We start from the raw sequence: 27943 nt of genomic DNA, 5'->3' as shown, positions 1-27943 counted from the left end.
CTTGTTTGAATTTTATTCTTCAATACAATTTTATAGCAATATGGCGGCAAATTCAAAAATGCGATAGTCGCAGAGTTGCCTAGGAGAAAATCGAAATTTTTACTGCAGCCCTGGTCAGAGACCAGCTGTTGCTTGTCCACCATGCTGCAGCTTGTTTTCTGTTTACTACAAATTAGGTTGTGTTATAATTTGGTCATTTAAGTCAAGTTTGGATAAAAACAAGAGCACAAAGGAGCACCAAATATTTTGGATTCACACAGTAAGTAGTTAATATATATATATATATTTGACTTGCAAATTTTGCGACATAAACAACAAAAACCTGTAGATTCTGTAAAACGATTAGGAATTGGGAAATGCGGGAGGCAAAACATTTCTGCTCATTTAACTTGAGCAAAATGAACGCAATTCACGATCGCGATCGGTGCCACAGCTGGTTGGATGCGACATGCCGCGCGGATCAATGCCTGGCTTCAGTAGCGTCTGTTGCAGCTCCCAAATGATTTCGCTAGAGAGAACATTGACCGCGAGCATGAGAGCTGTCTCAAAGTTAAGCGGATTGACCGCGAAACTGAGAATGCCAAGGGCAATTTGATTATAGAGAAAGTCTTTGTCCAGTTCAAGCAACTCCTCGCGCACCTCCATGATACGATTTTCAAAGTGACACTGTATGGCGGCAAATACCTGCTTGTCCAGGCCAACTAACAATTCGCGCTTAAATTTGACCAAATAGTGTTCTATGAAGACAACTTCACTGCGATTCAGATGCGGCAGATGAACCTTCTCCTGTATCACTTGATCGCCAATCTGGCTAACCACCAAGGAGGTCAGCGATCCCGCCGGTGTCGGACGTCGGTCTGTGCAGGGTCTGACATCAACGAAGGGATGTATCTCGTAGCTACCCATGCCAATGGTGCATGCAACGCCACTAAATGATACATGCGATACACGCGAGTGATTCTTCTGCGGCATGGGAGACTTCACTGCTGTCGAAGGTATCTCCATGGCCTTGTTATCCCGGGCAAAGCCAATGATCTGCACCGATTTCTGTAATGGGAAGAAGTTGCTACCATTATTAATGAGAACAAGAAAGAATGCTATATTTTGCGGGAGCTTGACTATGAGATGCCTGGTCTGCAGATACCCTACTCGTTGTTACCTTACATGTATAAAGACTTTCTCTTGATTACGAAATATCAAAAAAATTTGTTGAAAAACTGTCAAGGAATCTAAGGAATTTCTGTAAAAAGGAAGATGCTGAGAAACTTTGTAAGACACTTGTTACGAAATCCCCGTGGAATATTTTTATAAACCGCTAGGTTCCCTAGCCTAGGCAATTTTATGGCAAAGAAATGCATACACAATTTTCAAGTCACATGGAACCTATAATACTGAGCCAAAACTGAAGATTGTAGCTTTAAAATGTATCTTGTAAATAAGCGGAAAAGGGGGGTGACAAAATTCTAAAATGAAATTGAATAACATGCATAAAATAGGGATGTTGTCAGGAACTTGATAGCTCTAGTGACAATTAGATATATGTGTTCTTACAGATGTACAGACATGGCTAAAAGGAAAAGTTCAAGCATTTCTACTCACATAGTTGACATATTTCTTGGCATCGCACATAAAGTTCATAATGCGATTGATAAGAACAGACTGAGCGCACTCATCATCACTGAGATCAATGTTGAAATCCTGAAGTATATGATTAAGTATGTATTGTGCCGCCTTATAAATGGGATCATTTGGAGCAAAGGTCACCGGCGCATGACCGTCCAATGCAATAGCAGCATTCAAAGCATAGCATAGCTCGCTGTCCAGAAGACCATCAAAGGTGGCCTGGAACTCATCACAGAACGAGGGCTGCATGCGTCTCGGTGCACTCTTCTTCTTCTTTTTCTTTGGACGTTTGGGCTTACGAGCCTGTAATACCTTGTGAGATCGTTCCTTAATCTCATTCTGAATTTCCTCCCACTTGGCACGATACTTTTGCTTGTGACTCTCAATGAAACTTTCCCGTTCGACTTCCATCTCAGCAAGCAAAATTTCAATTCTTCTTTGATTTGCAATGCGTTCGTTTAAACGCTTGTGCCAGGATTGTATCTGACCCTCGGTGTGCTTCATTAGGCGCTGCTTGTGCAGATTACGCATATTTTTATTGTAGCGATCCTTTTTAAACTGGAACAACTTTTTGAGCTTAATGAGATGCTTTCGCTGCAGATCCTGATGCAATCCAATGTGCGCCTCAACGCGCATATTTGTCAGCATTTTGCGATGCTCCAGCAACATTTGTTGCATGGCTGACATATTCTCCAAACGCTTGAACTTCTCCTCCGTAATGTTGTAGAGCTGAACCTTACGCATATGGCGCTCCTCGTCCAAACGTTGCTTACGCGCCAAGACCTCCTCTTGGGTATGATGACGTCCAGCGGGATTGAGATCATCTCGTCTGGAAATGCCTTCAGCATTGGCAATCAGCAAACGATCATGACGCTCCGCCTCCCGTTGTCTGTATGCCTGCAAGACATAGTACAGCTGCGATTTGTGCAGATCCTCACGAAATTGATTGAAATCCTTCAAATTGCAAATAACCTCGTTATCATCAGTAATCTCTCCATTCTCACGGAGACGCTTCAGATTCCGCTCATTCGAATAGAAGGTCTTTAAATTAGAATCGTGCAATGGATTGTACTCTGGTATATGAACCGTCACCGATGAATCAAACTCCTGCATGCTACATTTGAACTAAAAAAATGAAACGAAACTTTAAGATGACAAAAGTATAAATGAGTTTTTTAATAATTCCCACCGTATTGCCGATTTTGTCCTTTGAGAATATAACCTGATTACCGGGACACTTGAGCATGGGTAGTTTACAGTTCAGCGGTATCAATTCCCAGCCAGGCAAACTATTAATAGGTAATCCAGTCTTGTAGCTTGGCTGCTTGGCCGTCGTCTGACCAGCAGCCACTTTGTGGCGCCGCGGTAATGATAATATATCAATCATATCTATATCTTATAACCTCCACTGATGATTCGACCAATGAAATTTGGTAATCTTTCAATTATCACAAAACATTCGAAATAAATACTTTTATTTTTGTATACCTCACATACTTGTGTTTGTAAAAAACTGAACGTATTCATTATTTTTGTTTTTATGAATGAAAATTTGGTTATTTGCCTACTGTGACAGCTTTTCAAGTGTATTGACAGTGTTGTCAGAACAGCTTTTGTCCCCTGAATTCTGCCTTTTGAAAACCCCATATCGAAAACCTCAAATTCCAACTTATTTTTTATTATTCTGCTTTTTATCATAAACATTAATTTTTGTAAGTAAAGAGAGAAGAAAAAACTCCTTCTAAAAAAAAACCGAAAAATTTGTACGCCGTTTTTTTTTGTTTCCAGTTTAACTTGCCCTTAAAGCATAAATTTATACAATTAACATTGATATTCACGAAAACGAATTTTTTCTTTTCATATTTTTAGTATGAACTTTATTTTTAAAATTTTAACATTTTAATATACATGCTTTTTGCACATTTTTTGTTGAACAAAATTAGCCCTTTTCAGCCCTTTTTTTTTCGAACTTAACAGCTTTAAAAGTTGGCAGCACTTCTCTCAGTTGAGTTTTTACTCGCTTGTAAAAGCTCTCTCTCTTTGAGTTGAAAGCTGACAGCTTCCGTTGTCCTTTTAACTTGTTACTTTTACTCTTGTTTGTTTATTTTGTTGCTCTTTATGTGCCTTTTGCTTATCAAAGCTTTCCCTGTTGTCATTTTAGTTGCTTGTCTCTCTTCTCCCCTCTGTGCAGGTCTTTGTTCAATTTGTTATTGTTGCCAGGGGGCACATTGAACCGGAATCTACAGAAAATGCAATTTATTTCAAAGCATAACTCAATCGTCTATAGGTAGAGAACTTGATAAGCATTTAATAAATTTGGAAATGCAATTTATTTCCGTTTATTATGCTTTTCTTCATAAATTGAACAACATTGTATCATGATTTCATATATACAGTCTGTGAAGTGCAATCATCTAGCTTCAATATTTTGATTTGAAATCGAAAGAAACTTTAACAATGATTGTATAATAAATTACCTATCGTATTGCTCCGTTGTAGAAAATATACGTCTCTCTATGATTTATCTTATGCAGAATAAACAAACTTTGTCATTTTATTGGTACATAATTTTCGTATGTCTGTTTTTGTGATAAGTGTTAAAATTTTACGATGCTCTCTGCCCGCAAAATCCACCGTAGTTATTGGCATGTCCTGGTTGTCATTAGTCGCGCTTGATTTGATATTGCGACAAGTTATATAAGTCGCCGTCTTGGGTCGACCTCGTTGGCTGCACTGAAGTTGGGGCATCAGTGTGTAGCATCAGCATAAATATTTGCCAATTCGTCCGTCCGTTGGTGGGTTAGTGAGTCAGTCGACAAGTCGGACATTCTGGCGTCGTGAAGTCTGCGGTATTTCTTCACACGGGTGCCATGTAAATAAAATCACATCAAGTGCGGAAAGTACTTACTGGTCGCACGTGCTCCAAATACGCTCTCGAGTGTGCTTTCCATTTCAGCTAACATCCCAAACAGGCTTACCACAGGCCGCCGCACCTGAAAGGCAATGATATAAATAAAAAATGATACCAAGCATCTCTTGTCCAAAAAAATAAACAAAAAAAAAGTTAGAAACGAAAGGTGCGTGCCAATCTCTGGTGATAAGTTCTTGCCTAGCCTGGCCTATTTCCTGTTATATAATAGTTACTTCCTGTTGCCAGCTGAGTCAGCGATGATACCGTGAATCATATGCAAGTGCTGTAAATAGTTTAATTTGAATCTAAACTTTTTGGAAAATGCTGCCTTTAAACCTAGAAAGTAATTGTAACACATCTGTGTAGTACTACAGTCTCATACTTTTACTCTCTATCTATTCAAATTAAATCGAAATATTAGAGAATTTTCAAGAAGATACTGTCAGAGCTTTACTTTGTAAGTTCTTCTTAAAATTTACTTCCATTATATTTATTCAGAATTGAATTGAAGTGTTTTGTATCTATTCCAATTAACATTTTTTAAAAGTAGGTCCGAAAAACACACAATAGTTATTGAATCATTTTTTTATATCATTTATACAATTCGTACAGAACTATTATAAGATGTTTTCAGTTTTATTCTACATCTGCGTAAATCTTAAGGGAAAAGAATGGAATATTTGAAACATCTTATAATCATCATCCAATATTTTCTGTGCTGAATCCAAACTTTTACTTTAGACTAATTTTGGCTACTCAATTCCAACCTAAACAATGTTCACGCGCTCATCACAATGTTGAACTACCCACTTCAATGCCCAGCGCAACTCCCGCTCCAACTTCACAATCTACCCCCAAAAAAAAGCATACCACACACACATATATATATATATATATAGTCATATCGGGATAGTTAGTTTATATGTGTGTTGTGTCGCCCCAGGCCGGTCTTTAAACTGAAAACGCTTTATACCGGCAACCAGACAGCTGTGACAGTCGCTCTCTCACTCACTCTCTCTCGCTTTCAATAGTTTAAAAGCTTTGGGAGTGCTTTCAATTTGTTTTCAACTTCAATCGCTTGACTTGAATTGTGCTTTCAATTGCAGCAGACTTGACAGAGCTTTTTTCAGTTGCTTCGCGTCTGTCTGACGAGTTGGATCGTTGTTTGTAAGCGTTGTTTGCGTTACGGTTATTTCGTTAGTTGCTCCCACTCTATTTCTGTCTCGCTCTTGCTATCGCTTTCTCTTGCTCTCGCTAACTGCCTGTCGCTGTGCGTGTGTGTGTCTGCGTATGTGTGCGAGCCAAACACAACAGCAAGAACAAGAAAAACAACAAAAAGAAAAGCAAAGGCAAAGGCAAATCATAGAGCAAGAATCCATGTGAATGGGGGTGGGAGCAGAGTAGCAAACGACAACCCTGTAAGCACCACCCCCTCGGAACGTGTTTAAGCGTGATTCTTAACTGCGCCATTCACACACACTCCCACACACACACACATATACAAAGGCAAGCGTATTTACAACTGACAACAAACAAACAAACAAACAAAAAAAGTGACAACAGAGACAAACAACGAAGTGAGCAACGCGCAGGATAATTGCAGGCAGATTACATAAACACCACTCTTCAGTCTGCGCCTTGCCACGATTCGCAGTGGGCGTGGCATTATAATAACAACAGAAATAATAATAATAACAACAACAACAACAACAACAACAAAACAACAGCTGTAATGTGCCATTGCCAGCAATTGGAAACATTTCACATCATCTATTCATCAATTTCATCATTATCATCAACAACATGCGCAACGCGTCCAGAGCGACGCCATTAGCGACGCCAGTTGCCAAACAGGAGGAGCAGGATCACATCATAACCATCAGCACTGCCAGCCTGTCGGAGCAGTCCCAGGAGGCGCCAATTAAGCACTACACACAAGCAACAACAACATCAGCAACAACAACAACGACAGGAGCAGCTCTAATTGGAACTGGAACTGAAAGTGGAATTGAAAGTGTTGCACCATCGAGTTCAGTTCAAGGATCCCAGCAATCGGAAGCATTGAAGGCTTCTACTGTCCGCTCCCTCTGCCGTTTCAGTGAGCTGATTAGCTATCAGAATAACATTGCGGATGTGCAACATCGCCGTGGACGTCGTCTGCATGGACTGCAACTGCCGCTGCATCCGTTGCAGCTGTTTGGTTGGCTGGTCCTGCTGCTCTTTGGTGTGGCCAGTTATTGGGTGTTGATACCAGCATTTCATGCCCCCATACAGGGACCATTGTATGGTCTAATCTCTGGCCTGTATATTGTTCATATTGCCGCCCATTTGACAGCTCTTTTAACGGATCCGGCGGATAAGGAGCTGCGACGTGTGCATCGTAACGATCGCATTGTGCCGGAATTCGATCGGAGTAAACACGGTCACGTTATCGAGAACGGCAGGTGTCATTTGTGCAACATCCGCACCTCGTCTCCACGGACGAAACATTGCTCCGTGTGCAACAAGTGTGTGGGCAAGTTTGATCATCATTGCAAGTGGCTGAATCACTGCATCGGATCCCGCAACTATGTGGCCTTTCTAATGTGCGTCGTCAGCGCGGTGGTGGCCACCCTGGTCATTGTGGCCGCTGTCATTGGCCAAATTGTGCTCTACTATGTGCAGCCGGATTGGCTCAGCTTCTATTGGTGCAACAGCCGATCGGAGGGCACACTCGAGTCCAGTGATTATATCAATCTCACGCTCAGTCTCAGCAATGGCACAATGATGCAGCTCGAACAGGAACAGGCGGAACAGGAGCAGCAACAATTATATGTCGATGACCAGCTAGACAATCTCACCGTCTCCACGTTGCCCACACTGCTGGACAACTTTACAGCGCTGCTGGAGCAGAGCACAGCAATACCGCAGGTGAATCACACGGTGACGCCTCTCGTTGCCGGCATTGGTGTCCATGAGACAATATATTTGTTGTTGCTCGGAGTGCTGGGATTGCTGGCGGCGATTAGCGCTGGTTTGTTGTTGCACCTGTGCTTTTTTCACATCTACATCTCGTTCCTGGGACTGACCACGTACGAGTATATAAGAAATCATCGCCAGGCACAGGAGGCAAAGGCCAAACAGCTGCTGGAGCAGGGCAAAAATGGTGGCGTTCACTTTAATCCCAACCTGCCCACAGTCAATCATCCGTCCAAATTGCCGGCAGCTGGCACACAGCTCTACTGCTGCTCCAGCGTGCCGCATCCCAATCAACAGCATCCACATGCACATCAACAGCTGGAGGAGTCCGAAGGTGGAGGTGGAAATCGCTTGCATTGCTGTGCTAGCTCCCGGGAGTTCCATCAGGCACGACAGGCTGTCTACATGTGCTCGCTGCTCCAGGAACGACGCGGTGATCGCATTCAACTGGAACCGGACACGGAACGTGATGATGCCTCGTTGCGTTCCTTTCACTGTTGCTCCAGTTTTGCGGCAAGTTCCATGCAGCGCCGCGTGAGCACTGCTGCTAATGCCAAGGCGGCACTGGAGCCTCGTTACCGTGCTGCCGTACAGAGATCATCGGCTGCCGCGTATTTGCAGTATACGGAACAGTGCACTCTGTGCACTTTCCAGCTGCGCAGTCCATTGAGAGGAGGCAGTGCAGCAGGAAGCAGCAGCACTCGAACACTGGCTAGTCAAACGGCCACGCCCTCCTCATCCGCCTCGGCGGCTGGGAATATTTCCAAGCATCAGCGTTGGCGGCGAAAATGGAACTGTTGTGCGAATGTGCCGGACAGTCCGGATGTGCCCAATGATCTCTTGGCAGCGCTCTCGTACCGTGAGAATGCCACCGTTAGCGCCAAGATTAATGCCACCGAGTTGCCGGTGCAGTTCATACGCAGCCTCAATGGTGGCTTGGAGGTGCCACACGCCGAGTTGCCACTGAAGACGCCACGTAGCTCCAGACTGCGTCACATGCTGCGACTGTTGGGCAGATATCGACGTGCTCGTTGCCATCGTGGAGCTCATGGCAATCATGGCGTGGCTGCCGCAGAGCAGCATGTGGCTGCCATCAAACAGAATCAAATACGTCCGTTGCAACTTCAAGCGGGCCGTGGTTATGACAATGCCTCCCCGACAGCGACAACGACAACAACAACGACACCGCCGCCAGCAAGTTCGCCCAGCAGCAGCAGCAGCATTGGAGCAAGCAGCAGCGAACTGAGCACGGACTATTGTGCGGGCAAAGAACTAATGCTACTGCCCACCAGCGTGATTCGGGATGACACAGTGACCACCAGTTATACGTTGACGCTGCCACCTGCATTGCCACCGCCCACGCGTCGCAAGATGCCCAATGCCAGCGAATTGGCTGAGCTTGCCGAAACGCTGGGCTTTGTCACATCCCACGTCCAGTCGCAATCCCATTCCCATCAATCGTCCAATTGCAGCCGACAGTTGCCCGGATTGGGCAATGTATATCGCAGACAACGCAGGAAACATTTTTTGCGCACACGCTCTCCCACATTGTCGCCGATCCATGAATCGGGGCTATCGAATCCCACGTCGCCACAACCGATGCGTCATACTCTGGCGACCAGTTCGGGCTCCATTGCCAGCTCCAATGCAAAGTGCTCGCCAGATGTGGCCCGCTCGTCCGCAACGCTTGTCCAGAATCTCTGCGGTCTGGCTGGAGAGGCTCTAAGGAAGACCGCCTCCAACAGTTCGTTGCATAGCATTAGCTCCAATTCGAGCAGCACCTAAAAGGATTGTAGACAGTTCCTTGCATGGTTTCTGCTTAGTCCATAGGCTAGTCATAGGTCGTCGTCGTTTATCCCCAGTCCAGTTTCCAAGAGACAAGTCATCAATTACATATGCTTGGGGGATGGAGACGTTCCGGAATACCAAATTAGAATTCGAGGCTTTTTTCTCTGTAATCCTATTTCCTAACTCTATAGGCGCTATAAGTATGATATTATTATATTAAATATGCAGTAAATGCTAAAACTATCTCTATTGTTTATCTCTCGTTTAATGTCTTTTGACTTTAAATTCCTGACTTTTCAGTTTAAAATTGTTTCCGTATTTTATGTTATTTTCCTAACTTTGTTTTGAAGTTGTTAGTTCTTTTTTTTTACCAAGCTATATAGATATTCTTCAGAGATTGGCATTAGAGGCTTTAAAATCTTGTATCTTTAACTCGTTATTTTTTAAGGCTTTTTGATCGAATCAGATTTAAAAGAATATTCGGGCTTACTAAAAAAGAATAAAACCGAAACCAATAAAGGTTACGGTTCCGGTTTCGGTACGTTCCAAAACAACTATTTCGGTAGAAGGTTCTATTTCAGTTTCGGTAACAGTTCCGGTGCGTAACGGTACACCAAATTTCAATTTTGAAACATTTTAAAATGATGAGGTGTCGTTTTATAATAATTATGACATCGAAGTAAATTTCTAGATCCAGAAGAATACAATTTTTTGAACGAATTATATAAAATTTAAATGCAGAATAAATTAAGATGCCAAAACATTATAAAAACTACATACTGCTTAAAAATCGGTAAAGTTTTGCCAAAGTTATGACATTTCGAAGTTGCTCAAGCCTCTGACCTAGAAACTTTACAAGTCAAATATTTCTTAATTTTGACATGATTTTTTACAAAAAAAAGAAAGGACTCAGAATCAAGTTTAAAGTGTCGTTTTATACCAATTACGATATAAGGAGTTGTTTAAAAGTAAAAACTTCAGATTTAATATTTTTAATTTTCACAATTTCAAATGGCATCAACATTGATAGTCGAAAAATAATAACTTTTTCTAATTGTAAAAAATTTAAATGCAGTATGAATTAAGAGACTGAATCATGATCAAAATAGCATTTCGATTGAAAATCGGGTCAGTTTTCTTCAAGTTATGACAGTTGGAAGTTTGTCAACTCTTTGACCTAGCAACTTTACCACAACCGTACCGGTACAAGCGTTTCGGTTTTCGGTTCTTGAGAAAGAATTAATTTTAGTTACGGTTTCAGTTCCGGTACTAAAAATGAATCGGTTAGTGTCTGTTAACGGTTCCGATGCTGGTTACGGTGTTATTCCCTGCTTAAAAATATGGAAGTTTCCCGATGTAAATATGCTAAAATGGATGAATGACTCTAGAAACTTTTTGTATCTCGTAACATCGCACAGATCCCTAAATGGCCAAAATGAACGTAGGAAATGGGAGTATCTCATTCTCAAGTAATGAAATGTTGTCTGCATTACTGCATCTTTCAAAAAACTCATCTTATATCTTTTCATCTTATGTTTGTATTATGGATCTATTGCTGATTATTCGTTCGATTCACATTTCTTGTTTGAGTATTCGCATTTTGTATTCACAAAACGCAATCATCTGAATTGTAAAGGTGTTCTAAGAATTGTAAAGGTATTTCCAGTACTTAGCATATTCTTCAATTCATAAATGTATGCTTTACTTTTTTGTGATTTGCACATCAATCCTTTGCCATTCATAGAAAACACTTAACCACACACAAACACTTCTCTACACACACCCACACACGCATACACATTCGAACAGCAAGCATTGTTAGTTGTCATTGCAGGAAGTGGGAAGGGGAGGCAACTAAATATCTCAGTTGTATCTGTTGGATGGCTTCGCATTCGCGTAAAATATGCAACAGCATGTCATGTACAATTGATTGGGGAATACAAGAGGGTCGAGGGGAAGTACGGCGATATTGATTTTCATTTTGAAAACTGTTAGCTGGGGCGTTTGGTGATTACGTACGAGTAAATGTATCCGTATCTGCATCTGTCGATGTATTTGCCAATGTATCTGTGTCTATGTTGTTACGAGAGGTTCCATCTTCTTATTACTTTGCAGCATTTGCGCAAACAAAAGTTAACACACACAAATGCGTATCATTGTTGCAGTTGCAAAATAATTACGCAAATGTTGTGCATTCAAATTCCAACTTGGCAATCTCCTGATTTACAATTTCCGAAATTAAGGGAAGAGGGGGATGGAAATTCGTGGGTGGAAATTGCGTAATACATACAGCATAATCATATGTGTATAGATAAACACAAAAAAAAAAACTAGAAATAGTGCTAGAGAGAGAGAGAGAGAGAAGTGTAGACATTTTAAAAAAGTTCAACTTCATAGTTGAGTTTTCCCCATAAGAATGAAGCAAGGAAATATGAAAATGCTCACACATTTAATATGCCACAAAACTGAAATTTTAATTCCGAAGCTGAAAATGGAAATTATGCGTCAAAAAGATTGTGATTGAGTCGGGACTGACACGTACGTCAGACAGGCAGACAGACAGACGGAGACAGGAAAACTAAATGAATGGATTGCTGCAGATACTTGTAAAGACAGTTAGATAGACAACCATAATGCACACACACATAAAAGGACAGATAAAGTGAGTGAGAGAGAGGGGCAGACAGACAACACTCCAATCTACTCTCAAAGTCGACAGTTCATGCCATTGAGACTGACAGCGGCAAAGTGGAAGATTAGTTGGCATACTTCGACTTTAAACTGATTTTCAGATTCATGTCGCAGTTACAATTGCTTTACCCATCAAAGTATTATAAACTTGTGAAAAATGATAACTCTAACTCAATAAATGTATAAAGCCTTAAACAGTTTTAATAGTCAAGTCGATTTAACTCTATCTATTTAATTATAAAAAAGTTTGCCACAGAGTAACTATTCCGAAGTCCATCACTTTACAAAAAATTTAATTTAATAATTTAACTTCTCTCGTATTTTCCTCGCTTAATACAATAATTTAAGCCTTGCAAGAGCTTATCAATCAACTTCACTTTCAACACATCTCAAATAATAAATATCTAAATTTATTCCAATTTGTTTATAAATTGCAATTCGGACATTTTCACTTTGCAACAGGCTGGTCACACTGTACGCAACTGTTCCACAACTGACATGTTAATTAAAGTTTCTAAGCTGGGTCACTCCACTATTCACACAGAGACACAATTATGACTATATGATTGCTGTATATAGTTGCATTGTTGTTGTGCTTGTCATAAATGCTATTTGTGTTCCCTCCTTCCATCTACCCTCCCTACAACACGTCAGCTAAGCTAACTCTTGTCTCTTATTCCGACTTCAGAGCAACTGACATGCATTTCATTTTATCGTCTCGTGTGACATGACTAAAAAATGAAAATACTGAAATGGAGTTAAATTGAAGTTCTTTAACTGCACTTCAACTCTAGCGTTGTTGTCTTTGGAGTCCAAAATGTCGAGCTAATTTCCAGTGCAGTTGCTCATTTCCGGTTGGAAAATAAAATGGTACATAAGAAAATGTTGCATACTTTTTAGCGCATGTCTTCATATGAGTTTCAGTCTGTTAGTGTGTGCGGTGCTAAAATGCTTAAATTGATGGCTCTTGGCATTAACAATTTAGAGCTGCACCTGCTGCCACTCACACATACAAACCCACTCGCACCCACACACAAAACTGCTGCTTCATTATATTTAACTTGCTGTCAAGTTGTTTATACCTTTACAAAGAGCTCATTAACTTTGCTATCACTTTGGGAATGCATTGGTATAGCCAAGTTTAAACTGTTTGCTATATTCTACTTTCTTTTATATTTATTTATTTATTTAGTTTTTGCTTAATGTGGATAGTCGTATACTAAATTAAAGTATATAGTATAGTAAATTATATAAGGATAGAAAATCTTTTTTTTTTAAATAAATTTTACGTAATAATGTAAATAATGTTAGTTTTTCGATTATTTTAGGAGATACTTTCTAGAAGAAATTTTTAAGAGATTCCATATAATTAAGGAGGCATTTGTTTCAAGGATTTGATATCGAATTTTTTGGTATTTTCTAAGAAAAAAGGGATATAGGATCTCAGATTAATAAGGAGGACACTTGTATCTTCTAAATCCCAGATGCATGAGAAGAAAATTGTCTTGAAGATTCTTTCATTTCCTGTAACTATCAATAGACAATTGACTTTTTTCTTACCTTTTTTTTTTGCAATTGCAACCTGCGCGTCAACTTTAAGTATATGTATATCCTTAAAACCTTCTGTGGTAAATTTTTAACTATAAAATTTTCCCTTCCTATTAAATTTTTCTTAACTTGCCCTCCGACCGCGCTCCATGTGTGAAAATTTCACTTGGGCGATTTGTGACTACACTTGACTGCCAAGAGGGCGTGGCAAGGGTTGGCCAGTCGTGCAACACGTCTCTAGCCTTGAGAAATGCCATGGTTTTCGCCTGGGATTGTCTCGTTAGGTGTTTTTTTGGTGAAACGCGATTTGCACTTGAGCAAGTTTGTATTCATTCTCACTTGTGTTCGTTGTGAATTAAAGCATAATTATACTACATTAATATAAAGATAAAGCACATACAGTTTGTCAAGTAATTGTTTTGACAGTGAAAAAAATCAAACATTTTAATTTGCAAACAAAAAAAATATATTTTTTATTTTATTTTATTTTTTTTTTTTTTTTATATTTGTATATTTAAAGCAAGAAAAAACTATAAAGATTTAGAAAAAAACATTTAGTTCTATAGGGCTTAACAATTTTTAAATAGAAAAAACGGTTGTGTGCTTTTTTCATTTTGAAAAACAATTATTTTGACCAACAGTACATATTTTGGGCTGACTAAAAAATGCCCATTAGCCTAGCAACGCCCTCAAAGTTGAAGTCAACTCCGTTGTCTTCTCGTTAAAGTTTGTTTATGGCTCCAAGCGGCGACTCCACCCTCACCTACCCCCTCCTCACTCCACTCAGCTGCCCCATGGTAACAGTTAGTTGTTGTCAAAAGCTATTGTTGTTATTATATTTTACAGTCGCAACAATTACAACAATTATTTGCATTGGACACGCAACAAGAGCTGACAAAATATACATAAATTGTAGGGAGGGGTTGCAGAGAAAGGTGGATACGGGGCCAAGGGGAAAGTCCATTACCAAAGAGATGAACTACCTGCTTGAGTGGTCGCTGTCTATCAATAGGTGCTTCTTCAACGGGCTTAACACAATTTCCATTATTGAGTTACAATGTGTGGAAACGCTAAGGAATGGAATGAATGTGAAGGGAAGGGAAAGGGAAAAGAAGGAGCAGAGGATACTGCACCCAATTGAATTATGATTGATTTACTTGAAATTTGGTCGCTTCACATGCCAGACAGAGAAACGTCTACGCCTCTGGCTACGCCGTTGCTTTCTTGGAAATATACCTTCTCCGTCTACGCCTCATCCTGTTCTTTCTGCACAGACAGGACCCTTCTCTTTCAACTGTTTATCATACAATGCTTACGCCTTCAGCTCCTTCCCCCTCTCCTTCTCCTACTCCTGGTTGTCATTAGCAATCGCCGTTTGGGCGTTTCTATCAGTTGACTGGCTAACCTGTAACGGGATACGACCAAGCCCATACCCTTTCCTTTCATTTCCAACTGATTTTTACCTCCTACTGCTATTGTTTGCGACTCGCTTTGTTTTTTTGGGAAAAGGAAAGTAAAGAAAGCATAACACGACAATTTTTGCTGCGCATCCACTATTTTTTATATTTCTTGTAGTTCAACGAACTTGTCGCTTGTGTTGCTCCTTCTATAAGCCACGTGAGTCCTTCTCCTGGAACAGAATTTTAACACTTGATATGGTTTTCAATTAAGCTAATGACTTTTTAGATAGGCACCTCACTGAAACTGGGCTGGAATGGATCGGTTATTTAAGGGAAAACAAAAACACCAAGTGCATGAGACTGGAAAACTGCAAGAGAGGAAATGACGTGAAAACTCATAAGCTAAAAAATAATAATAATAAAAGCAAATTAATTAGAGCTAATTATGCATGCGCATAAACAGAATAGAATATATTTTGATGACAATACAAATGTCCATTATTATAAACCAAGTTATTTTAGTAAAAGCATTCAACCTAAGCACTAAATAAATATGTATCTAAAATTAATTAATAATTATTAGACAATGGGAAACAATTTCAGTCCAAAAACGGTCAGTCAAATCTTTAATACACTTGCAGAAAGTTTCAACTCAAGATGATAAATCCTAAAATATCTGATTTAGGTTAAGATGCCACAAAATAATTCAAATAAAAAGTCTTTCTATTATAATGATATAAAAAGCTGTGCCAAGTTTCGGTCACACAGAAATATATTATTTTTTTCTGCGGGGATAGAAAAAACCATTTCTTTATATGAATGCTAATTCGATGTCTAGAATAAGAAAAAATACAAATATAATAGAAAATCATAGTATGAATAAATTTTAGTATACTTCATGTATAATTACGTCGTTCTATAGTGTGTTAGTATATTTTTTGTATTTTTTCTGGTATATTTAATGTAGTCCTAAATGTAATGCGAACGAAATAAAAAGTTGTTCAAAAACTATGTTATAAAAACAATTATTGGTCGCCAGGTGGCGTGATATTTTCCGCACTTCAAATGCATAGCAAAAGGAAGAGAGGGTAAGAAGGAAAGGAATGTGTCATCAAACTTCTCGTGTGGTGACCCCCTTATTTCAGTGGCATTTTAAATATTTACCAAGCCAGTTCAGTTGGTAGTTGGTAGTTGGTCTGTATCCAAACTGTGGCACATACACGTTCATATGTGTTGGCACTACCATTGAAGGCAGACTCAACTCGACCCATTGTGGTCATCATGGTCAACATTATGGGGCGTCATCATGTCGTTGTCATTTGCCTTTATGTGGATATGGATGGACATGACCTGTGTTTACCCAAGGATTGTGTCCTCGATAAACGACTAAGTAGCAGCATTTGATTGAAGTTTATGCGCACATCATCGACGATAAAGGATACCAAGTTGCCACAATAATAAAGAGGGCGTGACGAGTCAAGCACAAAGGTTAGCTAAAGCATTGCGAATAGTTCATAGACTTTATGCTAATTTATACATTGATTTTATTATGTTTAAGGACAGAGTTTTGTTGAAAATATTTACTTAATTAAAAGCAGCATTATTAAAAATGTTATTTTCTTGGGAATTATACAACAAAACATGAAGAAAAGTAAATTTGTTAGCTAAAAAAACTATAGATTCCATTCGGTGTCATTTCTAAGTATACAGTTTTTTTTTATTTTTATTTATTTTTTTTTTGTTTCCCATTTAATTTAATAAAGTTCATTATACGTTTTAAGTTAAAATATTGGTAGTTTTGAGAGAAAAATCTCAATTCTTGAACTTATTTTTGATCAGTGTATGTGTTTAGAATCGCTCCTGGTTGAGTAAAGAACTTATCACCTTTCATTTGTAGCTTAAGGCTTATCCTGCTTATTTGAGTTATAATTCGATTAGTAATACGTATATCAAATATGAAATAATCAATATGTAGTTTGGCTGCTGAATGAATTGTTGCTATAGAAAATATTGAGGAAACATTAATTTCGTCTCTAATTCGAATTGAAATGCTAATAAATATTATTGCGTATACGCAGTGTGAGCTGCTTTAGGGCAGCTAAGTATAAGTAAATATTGATAAATGCCGAGAAGTGGCACGGGCAGGGGGTGGGAGGTTAGTTGTCGTCATCTTGGCTGCCTTTAACTTAACTCGTATATATGTATTATTTATGCAAATTGATTGCGTAAATTAACAAAGTAAATTGTTGTTTGGCATTTTATATTTCCTGTTTGCCTTTAGATGCCGTTTGGCATTTGACGCGACGTCATGTGTTTGTCCCGGCAAAACAAATCACACAAATGTGACAGGACGCACACCCACATAAAAACACACACACGCACATACATATAATGTACATTTGGAGCCTTAAGCCGAACACTCGGCAATAAAACGCTGGGGATTTATGGAAACGTGTCATTTGGCTTGTTTGTCCCGTGTCCCGTGTATGTACATAAGTATGCACCATTATACGGCTTGTATGTACATATATACACCTTTAGATACGAGCACAGACACACACATTCAAATACATTTATTGCTGCAAGGCAGCAAAATAACAAATAAACAAATCCAACAACTAAAGTGTCCTCCTTCGCATTCATTCAACATTCGCTTCAACAGGCTAACAAAGGGAATGACGCCTTTTGGCTAGGCAACGATTTCAAGTACATCAGCTATGAGAAAAAACCAGTTGCCAATTTAAAGAGTGTCAGTAAATATAGAAAAATTTTAAAAACTGAGGAGTTCTGTTTAAGTTTAAAAAGATTAGATTTACAAATCTGAAGCAGTATTTATTAATCCAATTCAAGAATGGGATAAAATCAATCCCATTTTTTTAAACAATATACATTATTCAATATACGTTATTCAAGCAAGATTTTTTCAGTTATATTTGCAATTTGGGGCTTTGTTTAGTTAGTTTGTTTGTTTAAAAATACATTAAGCTTCTTCGGCTTTTTTAATGTTGAGCCCTTGCCTTTCTTTGTGCATATTGTTTAATTACAAAATAATATATTAATTAAGTACATGCGAAAATTAAGAATTTTAAACTTGAATGATTTTTTTTTTGTGTATTAAACTGAAATAGGAAATTGTTTAAATTGTGATTGTGTCATCGACTATAAAATCAGACGTCGAGTAAGCAATGAACATCTCTATTAAAATAAGCTAAGACTCCAAAATATATTTATATAAAATCAACTACTACTAATAAACTGTGAAAAAAGGTCAAATTTAAGCAAAAATTTACTGAATAGACTTTATTTTTAAAATAAGGCTGTAGTTTTAAAATTAAACACTTTTTGAAAGCAAAATAAAGCATACAGATTAAAGAAAAATATGTTCAGAAAAGGACTTGATATTTTGGAATACATTTTAAAATACAATTTAATTATTATTATTTAATTTATTTTATTACTTTTCCCCTAGTGTATTGCTGCGTTGGCTATCGCCAAATTCAATTTAGATTTCTACTGCTGTCAACTCAAGAAGTGCAGTAACAAAATGCGCATTAAGAACTTGCAACTTGAACACCTCGCAACACTTAGTTCTCACTTCGCTCGAATCCTTCAGGCTCTTAGAATATACGTACCCTGCTCCCCTCACTCTCTCTATCTCTAGTTGTATCCTGCGTTTCTTCTTCTGCACTGCATGGAGTCAATCAGTGGATTTCACGTTCATTTTGCTTGTTGGCCTCATCTGGCGTCGTTGTCTGGAGTCCATGCGAGTACAAATATAATTAAGTGCCAGGCTAACACGCCAGCCAGACACACACACACACACACACACACAATCATAGACATACAGACATGTTCACATGTGAGTGGATGGAGATTGATGCTGGCCATGGCAGTTGCTTCATTATCGCCTAGTACTTTGCATTCAAGGCTCAAGTTTGCGCAACGCTTTATTTTTTTTTTTTATATATTTATTAACTTGTTGTTGCTCTTGTTGCTGTTGCTTTTGGCCTGTAACTTTGAGCTGACAGCAGGGCGGCCAACAAGCATCATTAGTCCTAATGAGCTGTGTAATAAAATTTCATCAAAAGTGTGCAAACAAAGTTAGCACAGCCGTCGCGTCGCGTCGCATGTCCTTCCATCGACTGCGTCAAGAGCTTCCCAAAAAGTCTTTGCGCCCAAAATGATTAATAAACCAATTTGAATTGCCAGGCAATAGAGGAAGAGATGTGAAGAAGAGGGAGTTTCAGCAACTACTCCAATCAATATCCGTTGATTGCAAGTTCCACTTCTTCCTGTCACAGCCAACAATTTGGCTAGCTTTTGAAGCTAACTGCATTGTTAAAGCTGCCACGCCCCCTGCAGTGTAACGCCCATCAAAAAAAGTCGCCAAATTGTCCTCTCAACTTTCTAGTTGCTGTCATTCGCCATTGTCCTTGAGCCCTGAGCACAATGCGGCCTTTTATTATGGTTTATTGCGTCAGCGTCGCTTTGCAGGATTGTCGTAATTCCCCTCTTCCCTGACTCCCTCCGCCCAACACTTGCCACTTGGCAGTGCGCCCTGACTTTGACCTCGTTGCTAACGAAACCGCGCCCAGTGAATGCATTTTACAATGCGACCCATGCACCTGACAGGACTCAAGTTAACCCCATTAACCAACTTGTTATATAAAATTGCAAATGATTTTCCTCGAATTGAATGCGATACAATGGAAAAGATGATTAGAATGGCTTAAATGGAGAACAAAGAATTCTTAGAATAATAATTATGATAAGCAACCTGTTTATATAATTAAATACATTCAACTATAGTACTTTAGGGCATTTCTCAATCAATAATTAGAGCTCATAATTGGTTTCAGGATTTGAAAGCACTGTTTTTAATTCGAAACTTGTTTTTCTTATACATTTTTATATCGTTTATAAAATATGTCTTAAATTTTTAAAATATTTTACATTAAAACATTAAATAAAATATACCTTTACTGTCTGCTAAATATTTTTGTTTCCACTCTGACAATTTTTCCAACCACTAGCTCATTTTAAAACATTGAAAAACTTTCTAATGCTAATGAGATAGTACAAATAATAAAAATTATTTAAAATTTTTATACCCGTTACTTATTAATGTTGAAATATGAGTTCAATCATTTATAAATTTAAAAATTTATTTTAATTAGTGAAGTAAAAAACAGACAAGTGTTGTTGACTGTGGTAGCCATTACCACAGTGCAGGTACTTATTTCATACATAGAAACATATATACAAAATAATCCAATTATAAAATATACTATTTATATATTCGAGTTATTATCTCAATCAAAAGTTGTGCAAACTGAAAGGACACTACGTAAATTTATAATCCTTTTAAAATGTTCAATTAGTAGAAGGTCCTGTGTATATCCGCTGCTGGCCAACAAAAATAGCAACTACAATGGGGACAATAATTAACTTTGATTGCTTAAAAAACAGTTGTTATGGAAATTAAATGAAAATGGAAATTCCATAAGTATCTCTCTATAGTCTAGGGCAACTTAATCCACTTTGGGTGCGCTATTTAATAGGTTAATCGCAATTTCCACCTTCATGTAAGTGCAGTACAATGAATTAATGGACATTTCTGGTTTTTCTTTTGTGCTTACACGCAAAGGGGTTTTTCTTTTTTTTTATATATATATATATATATTTTGTTTTCTTTTCATTTGGATTTCCAGCACGCCAACGCCAAAGGGGAATTTGCAATATGCTCATACTCCCATATTTATTCCGCACCCTCGTTTAACCACTCGAAATGTCATTGCGTTTGCAGGCTGTAAAACAAGTACAAGTTTTACGTGTTTTAAGCTCGCTGCTCGTTGCATTTTGTTATTGCTTTTCTGCTTGGTTGTAATATTTTTCTTTGCCTCAGACTTGCCCACAGAGCGTATGCGTAATGGCTGACTTTATGTTGTTTGAGTGCGTGCGTGTGTGTGTGTGTGTGAGTGTGTGTGTGTCGTTGTTGGCAAAAATGAGGTCATATTTTGGCGCCGGTTTCGCCATCTTTGAATCGTCTGACAGATCCACAGAGAAACAGAAAAGCAGATACCGACAATAAAACAGCAGCAAAAGCAGCTGCGAGTAGCAAATTGCGGCTAATTGTGGAAAGCAAATGGGTTGGGGTTTTTGGAAAGGGCTTAAGCATTGTAACTGCGTCTCATGCCCCCCATTCTACCCTCTGCGGCTCCACAAGTAAACCACAAAAAACATGTCAAAGTTGAAACGCCAAGTTGTCTCTGTCTGCGACTCTGAATTGTGCTTGAAAGGATTTAACGCCTCGTTGAATGCAATCCAGTTAATTCACATTTTTTGCGCATTGGCAATTTCTTTATTTTTGTATTTTTTATTGAGTTTCAAGCTTGCGTCGAGTGTCTTTAACATTCGAGGCGGGGCAGCTAAAGAAATTGCTGACTGTCCAATATTTCTGGCTGGAGATAGATAATGATACCTTGCAGCAAATGCCTTGATCAGGTCTGCTGATTTTCTATACCAATTATATTATATAAAATATATGTAATTTATTTTAAATTTGATACTGACATTTATTAATAACAATGTATTCGATGAATTTATATAAAAAAGGAACCAGAATTATAATAATTAATGTTACTTAGTAGTAGTTTTTTTCTTTTCTATATTTCAAAGTTTTTTTTAAGACCCAAACCCCAAACAGGTCATATCCTCGCCGATTAGAGTATTGCTGAAAATACGCTCTTGGCTTGTACTTATTTAACATTTTCTAAATGTTTGATTTATTTTTTAAAAAACCCTTTACAACATCAATTGAAAAGTACTAGGTTATAAATTCTGTCCGTGATATCACTGGTTCCTTAGGCATAATAAATAAGTATAATTTTTTATTACGCTCATAGTTCACTAAATGTTAATCATATACTTTTTTAGTTATATATTATATATTTGTATATATATTATTATATATTTTTTCTTTATAATATATAGAAATTCTGCACCTCTTATCTCTTCCGTTTATTAAGCTGTTGATTCATGAACGGATTCAACAAATGTCCATCCCTGGTGGCTTATTGTTCCTTTTGTGTTTTTTCAATTTTTCCTTTGCATTTTTATGGACTGACCAGTGCTGGAAGGTGACCATTAAATAAACAGCATTGGCCCGCTGCGATTAGCCGGTAAAACCATTTTGAAAATTGGAAAATGGATGCGTGTTAGGGCAATGCTAAATGAAAATTACTTGCAAGTAGAGGTGAGAGAAGAGGTTTTTCCTATACACTAGCAAAACAGCTGCAACTGCAACAACGCATGCAACGTGCTGGGGGAAAGGGGAGGAAATGAGAAGGGGAGGGAATAGACATTGCTACATGCTTGACTGCCTGACTGTGTAGTCAATTTATTATCTATCGTTTCAAGTGAAAGCCACTACAATAAAAACCACAGCCACAGAGCCAAGAGCAAGTGCAATGTGGTAAACCTTGGCACGCTCTTGGTCTGTACACTTGATATTGAATCGTCTTAATTAGTGCGGAAATTATTAACTATCTTTATGCCGTTTACCATTAATTTAATTTTTGGGACCATGCTGCCAAGTCTTTTTCAGTTTAAAAAACGATTACTTAGAAAGCATTATTTTGTAGTTAAGTACAATTTAAAATGTTTTTTCTTTTCTAATTTGAAGACATTATCTGCGGTCTTTTAATTACTCAAGAGCACTTTGGCCACTTTGCGGTCTATTATTTGTATACGCTACAGTCAAAAGGATGCTAACGCTTTTTGGTTCCAATCAAACTTGTAACTACAATATGATGATGGATATTTAATCTTAGATTGTATTTGATTTTATTTGTATATAGTTTCAAACTTAAATGTAAATAATCTAAATAACAAATAAAAGGTCTTCTTAATATCATATTAAATATAATGTAGATCAAAAGTCTTTTTATCATTGTAAAACAGACATTTGCATTTGCATCTATAGATCTGTAATAACTAGTGACACTCAAATTGGTAGGTAAACTTATGAGTTTAGTTTAAATTGACTCCTAGGAAAATAAAAAATACAATTTTGCCTGAAATTTGAAAAGTCTAAATTGAATGCACACCAGACATGGTCTAATTAAATAATTATTTATTATTTCATTTACAATTGTAAAGTTTTTGCTTGTTAGTCTAGCAATTTACATATTTTAAGCTGTGGATTAATTAAAATGTGCAATTATTTCAACATTAATTATTGCATTTCCTGGAAATACTGCAATAATATAGTTACAGGGGCTGCTGAAAGAGCATTCATTTTGAATGTAGCCCGCCCAAAATGAGTGCAGTGCGCTGCTTCCCTTACAACATTGTTTTACTTGCTTCTTCTTGTTACAGTTTTTCTCTTACTATCTCGCTGTCTTGCTCTCACTCACTACTGGCATTTTGGTTTCTTTTTGCACAAATTGCAGAAAGTTTTTAATTGCAAAATGCCCATTTCTGCGGCAAGGAAGTTGTTCCCTGTGCTTGCAGCAAGCTGTAGTTGCCTCTTGGTAAAATGCTTGTAATTTGGGCATAATTATGACACTGGCAACATCTGTCATGGCTGCAACAGTGTCACGCCCCCAAAGTGTACGCCTCCCGTTTTTATTCTTATGCAATTTACGTGAGTTAAAAACTTTTCCCTAGATTTAAACTTTAATTACTCGCAGACATTGGCTGCAAAAGTGCCTGGCATTCTCAGCACACATAAAAATAAAAGAAATAAAAATAAAAAACTTTTCAACTGCTAAAAACAACAACAGCAATGGGGATTCCAATTACAACATTAGCAAAAAGGGGGAAGAAGCAGAAGCTTCGCCATTGATAAAATTGCATGCCATTTCCGGTCAGTAAACTTTCAATGCAAAAAGTTTCGTTTGTGCTCACGTCGCACGTGAAATCAGATTTACAATTGAGCCAAGTTATGCAAGTTCTTGTTGCCCTTTACACACAGGGAAAACTTGTCTCTGTACCTGTCGTTGCTTGCACGCAGCGAGCCCGAAAGCGAAACCCATCGTGTGGAAAGTGAAATGCATACCGTCCACACATACACATATACACTCTTATATACACTCTTATACACATACACACTAATACCTTTGTATACATGCCAACCATACATGCGTTTAATTGGAGCAAACTGAAAGTGAAACGACCACAGCTTACACGATTCTACTGCTACCTCTAATATAAATTTATTTAGCTTTGCACTTTGTAGAACTGCTTGACGCACGGCTGCGCCCAGATTTGGCTAATGTGTCGCTAATTAGCTTGCCCAGCCGGTTGCCGGTTGGCTAGCGGTTAAAAAATTGCCCACAATTTCACGCAACAATTTTGACGTTTGTCAAAATGGCGCCTTAGAACCTAGAGAATAGTGATGGAAATTTGTGTCGAAACTTTGATGTCGATGTTCATCGATGTTTACAAAATGATATTCGAAGGTGCATAAAATATCGGTCAAAAGCTTTGATCTTAACAAAATTCCATTAAAAACAAAATAATAAAAATTAAGCGTTGATATCGTATATCTATCATTCGAATTTAATAAAATAATAGGAGTTTTGTTTTCATAACATTAACAATTATTTATTGAAAATGTTTAAAATAAATATTATCACAATAAATTCTGTTGATTCATTTTCGTTGATCCATACTTTTGGTTAACAATGTTTTAAATAATAATTATAACAATTAGTGTTTCCGTAGCAGTCATATTTTTTGTATGTTATGTTTTTATAGCAGTCATAATCGTAACGACCGATGTTTTTGTCAAATTTCGATGCATCATCGCGAAACATCGTAAAATAAATTTCGATGCGCGATGCATCGATGTTTTTTTTCATCACTACTAGAGAATTGCCAAGTGAATCCTGTTAGCTGGTTGTGAAAGACAAACGCCGATCGATAACGATTACAAATCCTTGTGTTTGTCAAATGATCATCGATAACTATTACTGACTACAATTTTTGCGATAGAATAATTGCAATAAGGATTGGAAAAATAGTGGGTAATTTCGAAGGGTAAGCAATCCGTTGTGATTAACAAATAACATGGCTGCGATACAATTTTAGAGATAAGCTGATAACTTTTGACAAATGCCCCTTAATAAATATTACTGGTTACAAATTTGCGATTACATAACTGGAATATGGGTTTGCCAAAATAATGGGTAATTTTGAAGGGTAAGAAACGATAGCGATAGCCCATTACAAGCCTGCGATAACATTTCAAGGAACTACAATTAACTGATAATTTGATAGCTTTGATTTCTAAACAAAAACATAAATGCAATATTTGAATTGATTTGCAGTTGCAGCAACCAAATGAAATGGTGAACGACAATCGAGAAGCTAACGACAAACTGTCCGGCTATGAGTTCTATCATCGCGTGCTGGGCTCACCGCGCTATGTTGTGGCCCCAATGGTGGATCAAAGTGAATTGGCGTGGCGGATGCTCTGTCGTCGGTATGGTGCTCAGCTCTGCTACTCGCCCATGTTCCATGCCAATTTGTTTGCCAACGATCTCAAGTATCGCAAGGACGCACTGCAAACGTGTCCTGAGGATAGACCTTTGATCATACAGTTCTGTGGCAATGATCCACAACAGATACTTGAGGCAGCGCTGGCGGCACAGGATTACTGCGATGCTGTGGACATTAATCTGGGCTGTCCACAGGCCATTGCCAAGCGTGGACACTACGGCTCTTTCCTGCAGGATGAGTGGGAGTTATTGTCCCAAATTGGTGAGTCCGTATAATCTACCAAATCTAGTAAAAGGGGAATTTATATAGTTTAATTGTCTTATTTCAGTTCGCACCCTGCATGAGAAGCTCTCTGTACCGGTGACCTGCAAAATACGACGTTTTGAGGATCGAGAGAAGACTATTAAGTATGCTAAAATGCTGGAAGCTGCCGGCTGTCAATTGCTTACGGTACATGGACGCACACGGGAACAGAAGGGTCCACTCACTGGCATTGCCGATTGGAGTTACATTAAGGATGTGAGGCAGCACATTAAGATACCCATGTTTGCCAATGGCAATATTTTGGGTCTGGAGGATGTGCATCGCTGTCTGGACGAGACTGGCGTTGATGGTGTCATGACAGCCGAGGGAAATCTACATAATCCCGCTTTATTTAAAGGCATCTCACCGCCCGTCTGGCAAATGGCCACAGAGTACTTAGAATTTGTGGATATTTATCCATGCCCTACCTCCTATATACGCGGTCATCTCTTCAAGCTCTTTCACCATATGTAAGCATAGTGATATATACATACATATGTGAAGATCATTCCTTAATTTCAAATATTTAACTTTACAGCATGAATATAAGACAGAACTCGGGGCTGCGGGAACAGCTGGCGACGGCCAATCAACTGGAGCAATTTCACAGTGTTGTGGCCAAAGTGAAGTCTAAATACGAGGCCTATCACACAGGTAGCGTTTCCTACGAGCCGGAAGAGATGGAGCTTAACATGTGCGCTGACGAATCAGGGGAGGTAAGATTTATAACTACTTTCTTATCTCTTTTTTTAATGAAGAATCTATTTTCTTTAGCTGCGTCCTTGGTTGTGTCAACCTTATATTCGCGCTTCGCCCGAGTCTCACCGCCAGAAGATCGCCGAAAAGGAGCGCGAAGCTATCGATCCGAATCGCACAAAACGACAGTACTTTGACAATGCTGGCAATGAAATCTCCCGGAAACGCATGAAGAAGCTACGACGTCGACAGCGGCGACCCACAAAAACGGACGCACAAATCCAACTGCGACACGAGCGTCATCTTGAGTATTGCACACAATGCGCTAATCCTCTGGGCTCCAAGTGCGAGTTTCGATTGTGTCGCATCTGCTGTCGGGACAAATGCTATGCGGAGGATTGTGACTGCCCGGGACATGGCATACTCATTAAATCACGACGTGCCAAGGCCAAAAAATACGAGGAGCATTCCAGGCAGCAAAATATCAATGATTCCCAAGTTGTTGCTGAAAAGTCACAGACCATCGAAAATGATGATGATGCATTAACTGCCAATATTTCTTGATATCCATTTACGGATCTTAGCGAATTTGTACCATATAATGTAGGAAAGTACCTTTACTGTTGTTCCTATGCCCTTGTGTGCGAATAAAACAAATCTACCAAGTTTAATTAGCTTGCAAATTTTTTTGATTTCAATTTAATTGCCTTTGAGATCAACCGTGATAAAATTAAATAATCACCTTCATTTTTATTTAGTCTAAATTTTATTTTAAAAAATTTATTAAATTAATTTATTGCAAACTTATTGCAAATTCACATTTGAATTCCACGCACTCCACGACCTTGTGTTCGCCCTTTCGCTTTTTGATTTTAAATAACCTCCATTCAAAATGTAAGGGATCTTTTTTGTTTCGTCGGCCATTTCAAGAAAAGTCGAATTGTTAAAAATTTTTCCGAAACGATTCTGCTCTGTTCAAAGAGCACCGTTAGTTCTCGCGGGGTGGAGTCCTTTTAAATTGGAGCTGCCACCATACAGAATTTCCCGATCTGGCAGCTTGTTCTAATTTAATAAAAAAAAAAATTTAGTTGCAACTTCGAAAATTTGGCTAAATTGAAATTTTTTTATTTTTGAAGCTAAAACTTTTTAAATTTTTGCAGAATTTTTGTTGGAATTTTCTCAATTTTATTATATTTTTTTTTTTTTGAATAAAATTTTTAACTTGGGTTGACAAGCTTCAAACCTTTATTAAAATTTATAAATTTTTTTTTTTGAATTTCGAATTTTAAATTTTCATCAAAATTAACATTAATTTCAAAGTTATTGCATTTTAAAATTTGCATGAACTAAAATTTAAATTTCCCGCAATTTTTTTTAACCGGAACCGGATTAAGTTCAATTGAATATGTCGAGCTTTCGGATCCACTTGTGTCGCCACCTATTGTCTGTTTTGCAAAATATTAATCTGGGAGTCAGTGCTGCCACACTTCATAAAACTATCGGTTCCCCTTTCATGTGG

General features: G+C 38.2%; 3 protein-coding genes across 3 annotated transcripts; 2 read left to right on the top strand and 1 right to left on the bottom strand.

Annotated features, from left to right (window-relative positions):
• Positions 1 to 122: 122 nt before the first annotated feature.
• On the top strand, positions 123 to 27095 carry LOC117779540 (tRNA-dihydrouridine(16/17) synthase [NAD(P)(+)]-like). Its single transcript, XM_034615770.1, has 5 exons — positions 123 to 259; positions 25254 to 25686; positions 25754 to 26198; positions 26267 to 26444; positions 26503 to 27095. The coding sequence occupies exons 2-5, from the start codon at positions 25272 to 25274 to the stop codon at positions 26986 to 26988; spliced, it is 1524 nt and encodes a 507-aa protein (XP_034471661.1). The 5' UTR covers positions 123 to 259; positions 25254 to 25271; the 3' UTR covers positions 26989 to 27095.
• Positions 264 to 3025, bottom strand: LOC117779539. Its single transcript, XM_034615769.1, has 3 exons — positions 2813 to 3025; positions 1600 to 2748; positions 264 to 1047 (listed from the first exon to the last, which is right to left on the bottom strand). The coding sequence occupies exons 1-3, from the start codon at positions 3008 to 3010 to the stop codon at positions 385 to 387; spliced, it is 2010 nt and encodes a 669-aa protein (XP_034471660.1). The 5' UTR covers positions 3011 to 3025; the 3' UTR covers positions 264 to 384.
• Positions 6338 to 9523, top strand: LOC117779782. The gene has a single exon (XM_034616092.1). The coding sequence runs from the start codon at positions 6338 to 6340 to the stop codon at positions 9275 to 9277; it is 2940 nt and encodes a 979-aa protein (XP_034471983.1). The 3' UTR covers positions 9278 to 9523.
• Positions 27096 to 27943: the final 848 nt, after the last annotated feature.

The sequence above is a fragment of the Drosophila innubila genome (assembly GCF_004354385.1).
Source record: "Drosophila innubila isolate TH190305 chromosome 2L unlocalized genomic scaffold, UK_Dinn_1.0 4_B_2L, whole genome shotgun sequence".
NCBI classification, from domain to species: Eukaryota; Metazoa; Arthropoda; class Insecta; order Diptera; family Drosophilidae; genus Drosophila; species Drosophila innubila.
This window is presented reverse-complemented; position numbering and strand designations above follow the sequence as displayed.